Source organism: Juglans regia, chromosome 11 (genome assembly GCF_001411555.2).
Source record: "Juglans regia cultivar Chandler chromosome 11, Walnut 2.0, whole genome shotgun sequence".
NCBI lineage: Eukaryota > Viridiplantae > Streptophyta > Magnoliopsida > Fagales > Juglandaceae > Juglans > Juglans regia.
The window spans coordinates 34,379,597-34,394,604 of NC_049911.1; the positions used below are offsets into that span (position 1 = coordinate 34,379,597).

Here is a 15,008-nt window from a genome sequence, read left to right on the forward strand (position 1 = left end):
GTGCATTTGGGCTTTTTGGGTTTGTGCCGTAAGCTTGGGTTATAGGCTCTAGCTACTGACCTAAGTGACGTATGTAGCTGTTTGATTGGTTACAAACTTTATTACAATGCTTGAAGTAGAGATTTCGTCCAGTCTACTGTCTACATATATAGTTTGCTTGCAGAAGGACATATATTATCCAAAACAAAAATGCTAGGGACAATTGCCCCTGCATCCCCGCCGTGAAACCTGCTGATGTAGCAATGGTAAAAAAAAAAATAGAATGAGGGAAACATTCTGTATACTAAAATTACAAATCCGAACACCCAACTAGATAAAAAGGATGAGAGATTAAGAAGATGAAACCTCTAGTATAGATTGGAGGAAAACCTGAGATAGCAAACAACAAAGGATTGAGAGCAGCAAAAAATAGAAATGAACATATTTCAAGCCAAGCCCAATAACAAACTGGGAGATGAAAAACGTTATCTTTTGGAGTAGTAGCTCAGGACCTAAGCTCTACAGGGAAATAGGATGCAAGAGCTTTGAAAATCAGTAACAATGGCGAAATAGGTGGAAATGAAGAGCGGGAAGCTAAAAAAAATAAAGGAAGAAGACGTTTTTTTTGTTTATGTTTATGGTACTGTTTACTTACACAGATCCAGTTCATACTTATTTATTAGTTAAATGGAGTGTGTGTTGGGAGATATGGAATGACGGATTTGAAAGAGGGAGTGTGTGTAACAACTTGGTGGTCTATGATAGCTCAAAGAAAGAAGAAGACAGAAGGGAAATGCGTTCACGTTTATGATCGACATATATTCTCGCCCCTTTTCCTTCTCCAAATTTTTTTTAATTTTATCTACTAACGTACAGCCTGCCACATCAGCAAATTTCGCAGCGAGGACACAAGGGCAATTCTCCCTAGCATTTATGTATCCAAATATAAAATAAGATTATTTTTTGCTACAGTAAATTAGTGTTGTGATTGTGAGTCATGTTTGGTTTTACTATAGCTAGGCCAAACTGAATTAAAAATATTTTCTGTGAACACTCTCTCCTCGTCGATTTTTCCTTCCCTTGAACTCATTTTTTCATTTCTTCCTCCCGCATTAATTTCCCCTCTGTTTCTCCTATGTTCCTTTCTGCTAGAATTTATTGTGTCTTGCTTTTTCTCTCTCGTCATTGAAGTCCTTGTAAAATCACTACCTTTTAGATCCCCTCCTCGTGTTTACAAAATCACTCTCATTGCTTCCTTCATCTGAGTTTTAGACAAACCTTTGTTGCAACACCTTCTGTTTCATCACAACAGCACCAGTTGAAGCCCTTTGCCTTTAGGGGGTCATCATCATCCTTCAAGCACATCCTCCCATGAGTTTCAAATCAAATGTAAGTATGTCACTATTTGTTTTATTGTGATGTTGATTTCAAAGTGATGAGAGGATTTTATTATAGATTGTGAATTGAGGGTTTAGTGTTTTCTATTGGAGATTTTCTTGTAAAGTTTCGAATCAAAGGAATTTTGTTTGTGGAATTGGTTTTTTGCTCGAAACAAATTTACTTTCCAACTCTAAAGTCTTCTCTGTTCATATTGGCATGAAACTCAATTCACAAAATCCATGACACCACAAACACTCGCTACCCTGCCAAACATCTAAAGCACCAATGTACAGTCTGATTTTACATTAACCCATCATCCATGACTTATCAGTGACGACAGTAAAATTGTAAGTGATGACCATGAAATTCCCCTGCCCATGAAATCGTAAGTGATGACTATAATCATCATCCCGAAGGTGAACATAGATGTATAATTATTAATACTTATCGTAATAATTATCCAATAAATGGATAATCCAATGTGTGAATATATTGTATTAATCGTAAGTGATAACCATGAAATATTCATAACATTTAGGAGTGGGAAGAGGCAACAGAACATTCAGGAGTGTTTGGTTTTTTATACTCATTATAATATTCATAAATTATTTCTCATATCTATATGGATTTTTAGTCAGTCCTTCGTATAGCATCAATGCTAATATTTAGCCAAGTTGAAACAAGGAGATTGTCCTCCTCTGTAGTGAAAGACACACCTCATCGAGACTTTTTAGTGTATGGCTTTTGTCCACTTTCAGCTTGTGATGATTGAACCACAATATCATCATATATCCTATTGAACAAGGTGTTGTTTTCCTCGTCTATCACTTTGAAATAGAGCGGTGAATAAGGAATCTGCAACAAACGAAGTCTCAATCTTTGAATAATTTGAAGTTCATCAAACAGCTTGAATATAAATTTCAAACAACACTGTCCAGCATAAAAAAATCATAGGAACACAAGCTGTTGTCGCACAAAACACAAACTAATAGTAAAAAGAAAACACATTATACAAATACAAAAAAGGAAAATGCTTCTCCCACAGAAGGCCACCGATTGCATTATTTTATTTTATTTATTTAATTGTTAAGTAATTATTTTAAAATAAATAAATATTTAATGAGTTTAAAAAAATGTTTGAAAAAGAGAATAAAAATTTTACTATTGGGTGGTTGGTTTCGGTGGACTCCCACTGTGGGGAGTAGCACCGTCCTTTAGGGTAAAAAAAAATAAAACTGTTGTCGACAGAACCATGTCATCTCCCTGCCGGTGCTGCCAGCCTGCCACAGCACCTGTGCTATCCCAAATGCCAAAACTGATGTGGAAACTTATAGTCAAAATAATAATAGATGGATAATCTATTAAATTTTATTATTATTTTGATTAATAAATAAATAATTTAATGTGAGAATAGATTTTAAATAAAATAATTAAATATAAAATCATATTATATTATGTAAATTATGATTTTATATTTACATAATTCAATGAGAATGCTCATATAAGTTGAGCAGTAGAATTATTTTTCTTTTTCTTTTGACTCCGGAACAAAACAAATAGAAATCTTCAGTTTTGATGCAATTGGAAACAAAATTGGGATTACTACGTTTGGGTAGTGAGAATATTTGAGAAGTATTGAGAATATTTGTAAATAGTTATGAGTAGAGATTGAAATAAGTTTGTAGGTCTCATTGAGAGTATTTTGAATTATTTGGATGTGTGAAATATGTTGAATTGTTGATTTTTGGATAAGTAGTTGAAAAAGATATAGGTCCCATAAACATTATAGTGATTTTATTTTTAGTAATAAATATTATAGTGATTTTTTAATATTAATAAATATTGTAGTAATTTTATTTTATTTTTATATATAATAATGATAAATATTATAATGATTTTATTTTTAATTTATATATAATAGTTATAAATATTATAATGATTTTATTTTTATATATATAATAGTGATAAATATTATAGTAATGTTATTTTTTATTTATATATTATAGTGATAAATATTATAGTTATTTTTTAAAAGACTTTGATACGAAGATGGTTCATTGCGTTTGGCATGTGAAGTATTTCCTATAGTACGAGAATACTTGGAAAGTGTTGAGGTATATTAGCTACCCAAACGTATAAATTAATGATCTTGAAAATTTTAAGAATTGAGCTTTGCTACTCATTATCTCACACACCGCACACTATATATATATATATTTTTTTATTTCTTATTTTATTCCTTCTAAACTAATTGAATTATTCTACTTATTATTTATACACCACACATTTAATAAGAGAAAAAAAAAATAAAAAATGATAGTGGGATGAGGAGCAAAATTTTTCTTTTAAAAAATGGCAATACTACATCCATCGAGGAAAGCCACCAAAAGTTCCTACCAAATGTGATTTCTATTTTCAAACATTTTTTTGACCTACTAAGCATTTAAAAAAAATCACAAACTCATTAAAAAATATTTCCTTAACTATTAAGAAAAAAATAAATACAAGTGGTGGGTTTCGTTGGTGGCTTTTCTTTGTTGAAATATCATTTCCCATTAGAAAATCTCTTGAAAAGCAAATATAAAATTCTCATCTCATCATTACACATTTTTCAAATCCTCATACAAAATATAATAAACAATTTAACTTTTTAAAATCCCAATACATCTTTTTCAAATCCCAAAACAATAATAATATTAAAACTTAATATTTTAACCTTCAAAACAAAACACAAAATTCTCATCTCACCTCCCAAACCTACCCTAGTGTCCGGAACCCGGTTGAACACCCTCAGTTAAAATGGCATATTGTATTAGGATTACATGACATACCACCACCACCTCATTATAATCACTCCAAGCAGTCGCTAGGGTAGAGACTGTTCCTTGAATTCATCGATTTCAAGCTGGTTTTGCAGAAACGGACTGGAGCAACTTCGTGGAAGTTGATGCATAAGTTTCCAGGCATCAAATTCAAACCAAGAAATAAACCAGATAGAACATGCAATTCTTGCTTTTGTAATTACATATTAAAGTAAAAGGAGATTTCAGCATCTTCCGCCAACCCATTCTGTTGCCTTGGCAGATGCTATTTCTTGTAGTGAGGAGTCAATAATTAAACATCCACAGAAAGACCAAGTACTGCGTTATTCAAGCACGGGAAATAATTTCAGGCCTTAAAATGAATAACAATCGCACTTCTTTCTTGGCCCAGTAACTTTGGCAGCAAGAGGCATCTACCGAGCTTGATGTGCTTACATGAAATCTTCTTCCATTTCCTGCAAGGACTTGCTGGTTGTTGCAATCTGTTTATTAGATGTCATATTTTCAGAGACCATCAGACCCTTGTAACTCCTTAGCTCAGCTTGTCTCTCTTTTTCAAGTCTTTCCATCTCCTCACGCCGTTTCTGCAAAGAAAACGTGAATGACTTTGATCGGTAAATGTAAATTTTCAATTGGCATCTAAAAAGACGTCTGCTATAAAACTACCAACAGTGCTTTGTTCTAAATTTTGTCAATGTTAAGAACACCACAGAACTGCAAAAGCTCAGCAAATGTATAAAGAAAAATTCTAAACATAAGCCTCACACCCTGCACACTCATTTAAAAATATGTCATTTTACTTTTTTACCCACATAATGAAAATGATTCTAAACATATTTGTAAGTAAAATAGGATAAAAAAGTAAAATGACATATTTTTAAGTGAGTGTGCAGTGTGCGAGGCTTATGGGTGAGAATCAATTTTTTGCCCACTATAAGTTAGGGAAAAAAACAAAATGGGAACAAGTCAAGCTTAAGAAAAAGTAGATAAAAGAACCCACTAGCTAACTAAAACCATTTCTTAGAATGTCAATAAAATCTAAAAAGAAGAAACGTCCATATGTAAGCTACACAACACTTCCACCCAAACAAGAAGCAATGTTGACTAAAGCACATGAAAATGGAACTTCTACACCATGAAAAGTTTACCATTCCTTTCTTTCTTTCTTTTTTCTGATCAGTAAGTTTACCGTTCCTTTCTCACCTGATGCAACAGATTACTACTGACATTTAGTCTAAATATTGGAAAAGGTCAACTTGAACCTCGGTCCTCGAGTTCTGCAATTTAAAAAATCTAGCCTGCATCATATCAAGTACCCTAAATTATTCGTAAAGTGTGCAGAAGAATGATATGGTGATCCAATCCCCCCAAGTGGTGAAGGCCTTGGTCTTGGGGTATCACTCCAAAGTCCGAGGTTCAACACCTCATGGGTGCAAACAATCATTTGGGGCCACACCCCTTAGTGAAAAAGCCAGCAATTTAACCAATTCTGTATAGAGAAACTTCCGAGAGTGCAGCGCACAGGACCGAGGTTTACTCTGCAGGGTTGGGTCCGAAAGGCCCTGCCTTGGAGAGGTTCCTCGACATTAAAAAAAGAAGAAGCATGATACGGTGATCCATAAAAGTGATGGCAATGCACGATGACATGCTATTGGAGAAAATCCTCAAGTTGAATGCTTAGTGCACTTCTGTTTACAGGAAACACTCAGAGAACTTAATATTAAGAGAAGACAAGTTTAACCATTCTTTATTTCTCCTATTTAATGTGGAGGACAAAGCAGAACCACAAGACACCGGAAATACAAAACTCCCCTTCCCACGATCACCAAAAACCGTCAAGTAAACCTAATACAGCAGTAATTAAAAAACTCCAAAAAATCATTTTGAGAGCTTCCCACTGCTGTTACAAACCAAACAGTTCATTTCAGCTTTTTCATAATACGGGTGGGCATGGATCTAATAGGACAGTCAAACAGGAACTTCTATCAAACAAAGGAATAACATTTTTCAAATGATGTTGATAGTCAGATATGATTTTCCAGGGGGGCAAATCGAAACCTGTTGTAATTAGTAATTAGATAGGGTGGGGTAGCACTCCAAGCACCCAAAATATGAGCTCTATCAGGGCTACAAGAGCATAAGTATCATCGAATATTTACCCAAAACACATTTCCACCACCAAGGAACACATATGCCAATATTCTAACATGCAAGACCTCAATCTGTTTTGCATATGGATTGATGAAATTGTTTTCTTTTACTAAAAAATAAAGACTCCATCAATCCCTGTACAAAACAGATTTCTGAACCTGAACAGGTTTTGTGCAGCATATATGGAACTTACTTTATCTCTCAGCTGTTGTTTTCTTTCTGCTCTTTCCGCTGCACTAACCGCTTCTCGCTCAGCTGCAGTTAAATGATAATATGGAGTGACTTGTAGCATCACCATGTCAGGATTATAGAATATTCAAATAAGACTTAAATCAGAATAAATCCAATCCGAATTCCCATGCATGTAAAAAAAAACGTGATATATGGAAAAATTGCAAACTGTCCTAAACAGGAACAAGACCCACCCAAAATTTGAGTGCCAATTCCACCATAAAGAGCAACGAGAGTACTTGCTTAAGCATGTACTAACTAAAAGAATCCTGGGAGGAAGCTGAGTCATGACTGTACCTTTCAAATCAGGTTTCCTTTCCACTTTTGTCCTGTTCAACCTATTAACAATATCGTTAATCCGCTTCTCCACTCTCACAGTTCGAACCTGTATGTGGCATCAAATCAAAGAAAGAGCTATCTATCATGCTTATTCATCCAAGATAGATAGCATTCCAGATATCAATATGCACAGAATCATGCTTATTCATCCAAGATAGATAGCATTCCAGATATCAATATGCACATGCAACAAGGAGGGAAAAGCCCACCATTTTTGGATTGTAAAAACCAACTTGACCAACATCCATGGAAGCAGATTTCTTCAAATTGGACCAGGGAGTGTAAACAACATCAACGTTGTTTACCTTGTTGCCTGCATTATAATAACACAGTAAGCCATCTATAACACCAAGCATTGTGTCATTCAGAGATAAAACTAAAAATAAAAAATAAACGATGAAAACTCAAATAAGACGAATGCTCGATAACGATCTATAACTTTATCCTAGTTACCTAAACTTAAAAGTAAGTCTGGGAGGGGACCTTATTTCATTTGTGTGACCTTTTTACTGCTATATTAAGTGTCGAAGTACCATAATTCACATTTATGAGGTAACGACCACTTCTTTAACTACATACTAGAAGACTATATGTCCAATTAAACAATTAGTTTTATAGAAACAGGAAGAATCTGAATCTAGTTCAGATTTTGCCTTGGATGGAATTTGCTTTGACAAGCTGAGCACAATCCTCCAATAAACCTTCACTTATATCATCGATTGTCTGACCCTTGTGCAATCTTAAATAAACATGGGCGGAAGACATTTTATCCACATGGAACCTGCAACGAACAAACCTTACTAAGAAAACAGTTCTTGACTGAATTACAAACCACTTAAAAGTTAAGACAGGCTTTAGAGGATCCAATTACACATGAGACCAAAACAAAGTACAAATTGTTTAATGGGTAAACATTTTTTTGATAAGTATTCTTAATAAATTGGGTAAAAATGAAAATAAGCCAATACACGTGCGCGCACATTGAAATCTTCATTCTTCTTCCTTTTCCACAATTTATTTATTATTTGTAAACTCGTGCATTCAGATAGATAATATACGTCAAAACAGAACAACCCAGGATCATTATAAATTATTAAAAAAAAAAAGAAAAAATCAAAATTATAGAGTGGAAGAGGCGAGAGGAGACCAAATGTCTTCCAAGAAGCCGTATTTGATGAGCTCCTCGTTCTCGTACTTGTCGATGCCCATGAATATGGTGAAATCGCCAGCATCTGGTCGGGCTTTGAAGTAGAACACCATGGCTGCCTTCTCCTTTCGCCCTTCCAAGACTGTGTGTTAAACAGACAGACTCGCGAATTAGGGCTTCCCGACTTTGTCGAGAGAGAGAAAGAGGTCTTTTTCCTTCTTTCACAGAGAGAAAACTAGTTATATGTCCACGGAATATGTAGTCGCCGGTTGGGATCGCGTCTTCTTTACTTTTTTTGGGATACAAGATATATTTTCTAACGTATTTATAATCATGAATTTGTAAGTATCTTATAGTCAAAAAAGTAAATAATATATTTATAATCGTAAATTTGTAAGTATTTTATAGTCATTTTAAAAAAAAAAATATGTGATTCGTATGAAAAATTAATTAATTTTTTAATAATATATTTCATTCTTTTTTAAAAAGACTACGTGATGTTTATGCATTCTACGACTATATATAACGTTACTCTTTATAATTTGGTCATGGCAGTCAACAATTTAATTAAGAAATTATACAGACAAAGCAAGCATTTTGCTTATTTTGGGATACATTATACAGCTTATACAGACAAAATAAGAGTTATAACTGTTTTTAGGGCACATTGTATGTCTATATTTTTTATAAAATCAGTATACTTAAGACTAAGCAAATAATATTTCTTTGATAAGATGTTATCTTGACAGAGATTTGCATGGATATAAAATAATATTATATATCATACTCTCATCTCGATTTTATTATATTATAAAAAATTTACCATTTTTTTTCATTATTAGATTAACCTTTTTTCAAAAAAAAAAAATCAAAAATTGATAGATAATATTACATTATCATGGTGGGATAAAAATTAGATAAGTATATATTGCTATGGAAGAAAATTGCTTGAAGAAATTTGCAAGCATTAAGAATCAAAATTAGAACACACCTGATCTTGCTATCTATTACATGCAAGTTTTTAACCTATTGAAAGGGTCACATGGTTATGGAATTTCATCAATACTAGTGAAACAAATCAAATGATGACTCGTCTTATCAGATTTTGCTATCACTCTTTGTCACCCGTTTATATTTAAGAAAAGCAAAATGATAGTATGTCTCATCATTTTAACTGTTTATATATTTAATTTTTTTACTTAATAGTTAAGAAATTAACTATTAATGTATTGGTAATTTTTTTATTTTTAAAAGTGTTTAAAAAATATGAAAAAGGAAAAAAAAAATTGAGATTCAGCCCAGGGTACATGCCTAGTGATCACTGGTGGGCAATACCCTAGCAATACCCTTAAGGAAAAAGGACAGTGCTTAACCAACTGAGAGTGAGTCCCAACAATACCCACCAATAAGGCCGTTTCATATTTTTTTTTTTTTTTTATCGGTGTTGTAAATGTCATTTAACTAAAAAGATGTGTCATTTCTATTGGAGCCTTTTTAGTGTGGTGTGCTTTGTTAATATTTTTTTGTGCTAATATAGTAATAGCTCTTTTTTTTTTTCCTTAAATTTGATTGAAATATTTTTGTAATTACGCGAGTGTAAGTTGAGTTTAATTCCCATTTGGGTTGAGAGGTCGAGTTTCTAATTGAATTCTCTCCAAATTACTAAACTCTACATAATATTCTAAGATCCGTCCGATTTTGTTTTAAACTGAAAGTTGCATTGAGTTTAGCCCGTTGATAGGCCTATATTCCCAGCATTCATTCGCAAATCCTGTAGTGAAATTGAGACTGCTTGACCTCGGAAGCTAATTCGTGTGCAGGCAGTGCTGTCTGTCGTACCGTTGACTCAATTCATTAATTTATAAAAAATATAATTATAATTGTGAATACATACATATCGTATAATTATTTAAAAATAAATAAATAAATAAAATATCTACATAGAAAAAATAATAACTTTTTAATAATAAATCTTACTTTTATTTTTAAAAAGACTATACGACACTTACATACTTCATAACTATATATAATATTGCTCATTTTTATACAAGCTCGCTCCCTCTTTTTCCAAGAATTTATGCACTTCCCTTTACTTCATAGTGCCTTTTCTAATAGGTAAAACCCTTCCATTTCCATCAAATGACCCAGCCCTCCCTTGGCCCTTCAACCGTCAGGGTTCCCTTTCCTCTCTTTGCTATGCTCCCCCGGTGCAGGCCTACCACGCTTTACGCCTGCCGCATTTTTGCCAGACGGTCTCTGCCAACAGTGCCATCCTCCCTGCTGGCTGTATGGGCGGGATGTCCCTCACTGTTGAGTTCTGTTAGAACACTTTCATTATTAGTTAAAGTTAAAAGATATTTTTTATAAATGTAAGAAAAATTTGACTTTTAATTATTTCATTCACATAAATCTCTACATTGGAATAACTATTTTTTTATTATATAATAATAAAATAATATAAGATAAATTTGATTTTAATTATTTACATCAAATCTTCATATTAGATTATACATTTATTTATTATATAGTAAAGAATAATTAATAATTTCAAAAATATTTAATTTTTTTTATTAATAATTTTTTTTATTTTATCATATTTTATTATTCTACCTATTATATATTAATTAATAATCATATTTTTATTAAATTAATATATCACTAACTCAAATTAATATATCAATTTTAAAAATATTTTAATTTTTCTAATTGTGAAATTATTTTATTTTATCATATTTTACTATTCATAATATTATATATTAATTAGTAATCATATTCTAATTAAATTATGGATTAAAAATAGAAACTAGAAAGACATTGATGGAGACCTCGAAAGAGAGAAACAAATGATATAAAATAGATTTGATGAATAAACAGTATCTTTCAAATTTGAAAATAACTTTAGAAGTTATTGTAGCTATATTCATATTTAGAATATAGCTATTCCAATGTGATACATTTTATGGTTCAATAGTTAAATTTTTATTAGATTTAACTTTTAGCTAATCCAATGAGAGTACTCTTAGGCTATGGATTACATGAACAAATGTAATTGAATGAGATAGCAGCCGGGTTACACGTTCCACTGATTGGCCATGTAGTATATACCATTGATTTTTTCGAATTCTTTCAAGTACTCAAATTTAAATGGAAAAAAATAATTCAAAATTCAAATAAAAAAGAGTAATTTCGAAGTAGTGCTCTCACGTTATCGATTAGCTATGGAAATAGTTATAAAATAATTGTAAAAATATCATTATTCAAACTTCATAGACATAAGATGGAGCCCTATCTAAACTCTAAATTTCAGCTCTGTTTTTTTTTTTTTTTTTTTATCTTTTCTTCTCCGCTTCAGCTTTCTGCCTCAAAAGTCTGAGAATGATAACTGCTGAGTTCAGCCCTCATGGTTACTGTTTACAGGGGTAAAAGAGGGTCTTCCCCCAGGTGTGTTTGGTGAGGTAGAGGGTTGCAATACAACCAACCGGTCTTTTCATCCATCTTCTGGGAAATTAATACATAACCGAAAATTCCTACAAGAAGAAACATGCTATCTTTTCTGATAGAAAAAGATCGTCTGATCCTAAAGGATTGTAACATTGTAAGTTATATGTATGTTCATATTATGAATTGAAAGCATAAATAACAAAACCTTCAAGGAATATAAAGAAGTAAAAGCCATTCCATCGAAACCAAGCATTGATACAAGCAAAACAAAGATTTCGTCCCACATAACAGAAGGAAGGAAGAAAGAGAAACACATGCAATGAGTCGTACTAGCAGAGATTCTCAAATCCCATGCACTCGTGCCGTTGAATCCTGCCAATCATGTCTGATATGCCAACCCCACCTAACATATAGGCACAAAGACATTTTAAGGATTCAATTCTCCAAATTTAATTACATGGAACAATTCCAGTTTGGATTGAGAGATTAGATGGTTTTAGATGAGTTGAATAAAATAAAATATTGTTATAATATTATTTTTTAATATTATAATGATTTTGAGGTTTGAAAAAGTTGAATTGTTTATTATATTTTAAGTGAAAATTTGAAAAAATTGTAATGATGAGATAAGATGAGTTGAGATCACTTCTCAATCCAAACAGGACTATTTCACCTAATAAAATTGCACCACAATAAAACACCCCAATTAATAAAACAGTTGCCAGTTGCACATCCTGTATTCTTATTTTCATAATTGTGCAATATGACGCCATTCAAAATATTTTATCCTGGCATTTGAGAAAAATGTCAGGATAAAATATTTGAGAAAAATTAGAGAAAATTCATTTATGAATAGACTATCAGAACCATAACAAGAGCTGCTATGAATCTAGATTCCAACACTATCTTATGCAAGAGGTTGCCAATCCACTCAGGCAAAAAATGACACCATTAACTGATTTACTTGTGTAAGGTGATGCATAGGCCAATAAGCCATGAGCATATTTTGGTGTACAGCCATCATCATGATAATGAAATAACTGGCAAGCTTCTTCAAGCTAGCTTTTCTCATTTGTATCTTCCTTTTCTCGTTTCATTCTAAGGAAGCAATGCAGTCAATTTAAAATATAAATTGAACTTTACAATCCACGAACTTAAAAAAGCAATCATGACACATGCTTTGCAAAAATTTCCGCAAAGAAAAATACGTCCCACGCCACAGTAACCAAGTACAAAACTATCTGATTCACAACGCAGGGAAGTGCTAATTATGCCTTTTTTTTTATTGCTAAACAAAAACTTATTGAAAATAAGAATAGACAAGAGCCCAAGTACATGGAACATATACAAGAGTGTCATCTATGCATATGATAATCTAGTCATACAAGAAAAAGTACTAATTCTGCTAACAGAAAGAAACCAGAGATGAAGGTTCTTTGGTTTACCTCTTGCAGAACTCAGTTACATATCGTGATCCGTTGTAAAAAATGAACCACATCAAGACGATCACCAAAGTATCTGGTACAATATTAAGGAACTCAAGCACAAAAACATATAAAGGGGGAAATTAGTTTTGGTTGAGATGGCAGATGGAACCAACCAGGCCAGAAAACTTTCGTAAGCCATAGCTCAATTTACTGCTATTTTTGCCCCCCCAAAAAATAAAGTTGCTTAGATTACACTAGGAGCATGCAAAAAAAATGACCAAAGGTTCCCAAATCTTGGTTTCGCAAAACGAATTTTAGAAGGAAAAAATTAAAACCCCAGCTCTCACTTACGCTGCTGGTTCGACGCCACCCTGATATACAATACCAAAAGATTGAAGCAACGAAAACAACTCTATGGCACCTGACCAGCAGAATTTTCATTTCATTCTTTAGGCGATAGGTCTAATTCGTAAAAGTTATCCAAAATTAAACACAATCAATTCCACAGTTTCGTCAGTTTACGAGAAGTACAATATTGCATCACAATTATAGGTAAGTAAGCAAAATCTAGGGTCGATCCGTAACAATAAGTAGAAGAGCATACGTGAATCTGATCAGATCTTAGGAAAAAGGGAGGAAATAAAGGATACTGAAAAGATAACGCTCCCACCAATCCAACATGTAGAGCCCAAAAGTGACATTGTAAAGGTAGATCTTGCGCTGAATCCAGTTCATAACTTCCGAAACCTATGAACACTAATCATATAGTTAAATAGTATACCAATTGAAAATTGGTTGTAATCTTATTTCCGTCAGTCAATTGGTTATGATAAATATATACATATATATATATATATATATATATATATTAATGGCCCATTTAGGACGGCAAAATATGCTGAGAGAAATTTTTAAGTGAAAAGGAATGCATGATTCAAATCTCCTCATTCTCTTTGAAAGTAGGAAAACGAGAAGTACCTCAGATCAGACTCGAAACCTAAAGAGAGGGAGGAGACGAGGAATCGTCTGGATGATGGGCAAATCGTCCGAATGAGCTCGGAACGTTACGGTGCGTTGGTCAACGGTGGTGTGCGTGGGGGAAAATGGTAGGGACTAGGGATTCAAATCAAGGATGAGGAAATAAGGTAAAGGTGGGCAAAGAAAATCAATTTAGGGGGTACAATCATAATCCGAGGCAGGATGGAATTTGGACAGACTTCAAAGAAAGAATTGGCGTTTGTTTGAGGAAGATTCTCAATTCTTCTCGTCAAATTTAATTATTATAATTATTTTAAATTTTTATATAAAATATAATAAATAATTTAATTTTTAAATATTAAAATAATAATATTATTAAAAATAATATTTTATTTATTTTATTTAAAATTATCTCATTTTATTTTACTGTCCAAACAAAATTTGATGGAAAGCCTTCTAATTTCTATATCAATTATATAATTATAAAATATATATTTTTAATTTTTTTTATTAACTCTAATAGATCTCAGACAACGGGTGACCATAAGTAATTCCTCTTCTGCTACTTACGACGTCGTCTTTCAGCCGTGTGTCCATCAATCTCGGTCACACAGGTGATATGGCAGACGGTTCAATGCCTACCACATCATCCATTTTTTAAAAAAAGTAACGATATATATATAATATATTGTACAACATATTATATAATAATATTATAAAATAAATATATTTTTTTAAAACAAAAATATTTTATAAAAATATCTCTAATTTTTAAAACATAATTATGTAAAATATTATAAGAAATATTGTATGTAAATCATTTTCCTTTTAAAAATTAACAAAATTATAAATAAAATTCAGAATTTGGCATTAAATGCAAAATATATATTCGAACTAATAAAAATACTACTTTATCCACTTAATTTATCCACTCATTTGAACACCTCACATATTTTATTTTATTTTTAATTTTTTTATTTACTTAATAGTTAAAGAAATCATTATTAGTGTATTAATATATTTTTACATTTTTTAAAAATATTTTAAAATGATAAAAAAATTTAAAAAAATATTTTTAGTTTAGTGGTAAGCTTGAACAGTATTACTTTGCTG

General features: G+C 32.1%; 2 protein-coding genes across 4 annotated transcripts; both read right to left on the reverse strand.

The window, feature by feature from the left end:
- Nucleotides 1–4,344: 4,344 nt before the first annotated feature.
- Nucleotides 4,345–8,337, reverse strand: LOC109009517 (coiled-coil domain-containing protein 25). The gene is made up of 6 exons (XM_018990016.2): nucleotides 8,050–8,337; nucleotides 7,556–7,683; nucleotides 7,112–7,215; nucleotides 6,861–6,948; nucleotides 6,526–6,587; nucleotides 4,345–4,765 (listed from the first exon to the last, which is right to left on the reverse strand). Exons 1-6 carry the CDS (start codon nucleotides 8,160–8,162, stop codon nucleotides 4,613–4,615), a joined length of 648 nt encoding a protein of 215 aa, XP_018845561.1. The 5' UTR covers nucleotides 8,163–8,337; the 3' UTR covers nucleotides 4,345–4,612.
- Nucleotides 8,338–11,581: 3,244 nt separating this feature from the next.
- On the reverse strand, nucleotides 11,582–14,164 carry LOC109009518. Of its 3 annotated transcripts, none has more exons than XR_001999069.2 (4): nucleotides 13,896–14,164; nucleotides 13,568–13,664; nucleotides 12,936–13,008; nucleotides 11,582–11,893 (listed from the first exon to the last, which is right to left on the reverse strand). XR_001999069.2 is itself a non-coding variant. In XM_018990017.2 (3 exons), the coding sequence occupies exons 2-3, from the start codon at nucleotides 13,650–13,652 to the stop codon at nucleotides 12,932–12,934; spliced, it is 162 nt and encodes a 53-aa protein (XP_018845562.1). In that variant the 5' UTR covers nucleotides 13,653–13,664; nucleotides 13,896–14,159. The 3 variants fall into 3 exon arrangements, 1 of the variants encoding a protein (XP_018845562.1); XR_001999070.2 differs by having other exon boundaries at nucleotides 13,568–13,673; nucleotides 13,896–14,158; XM_018990017.2 differs by lacking the exon at nucleotides 11,582–11,893 and having other exon boundaries at nucleotides 12,932–13,008; nucleotides 13,896–14,159.
- Nucleotides 14,165–15,008: the final 844 nt, after the last annotated feature.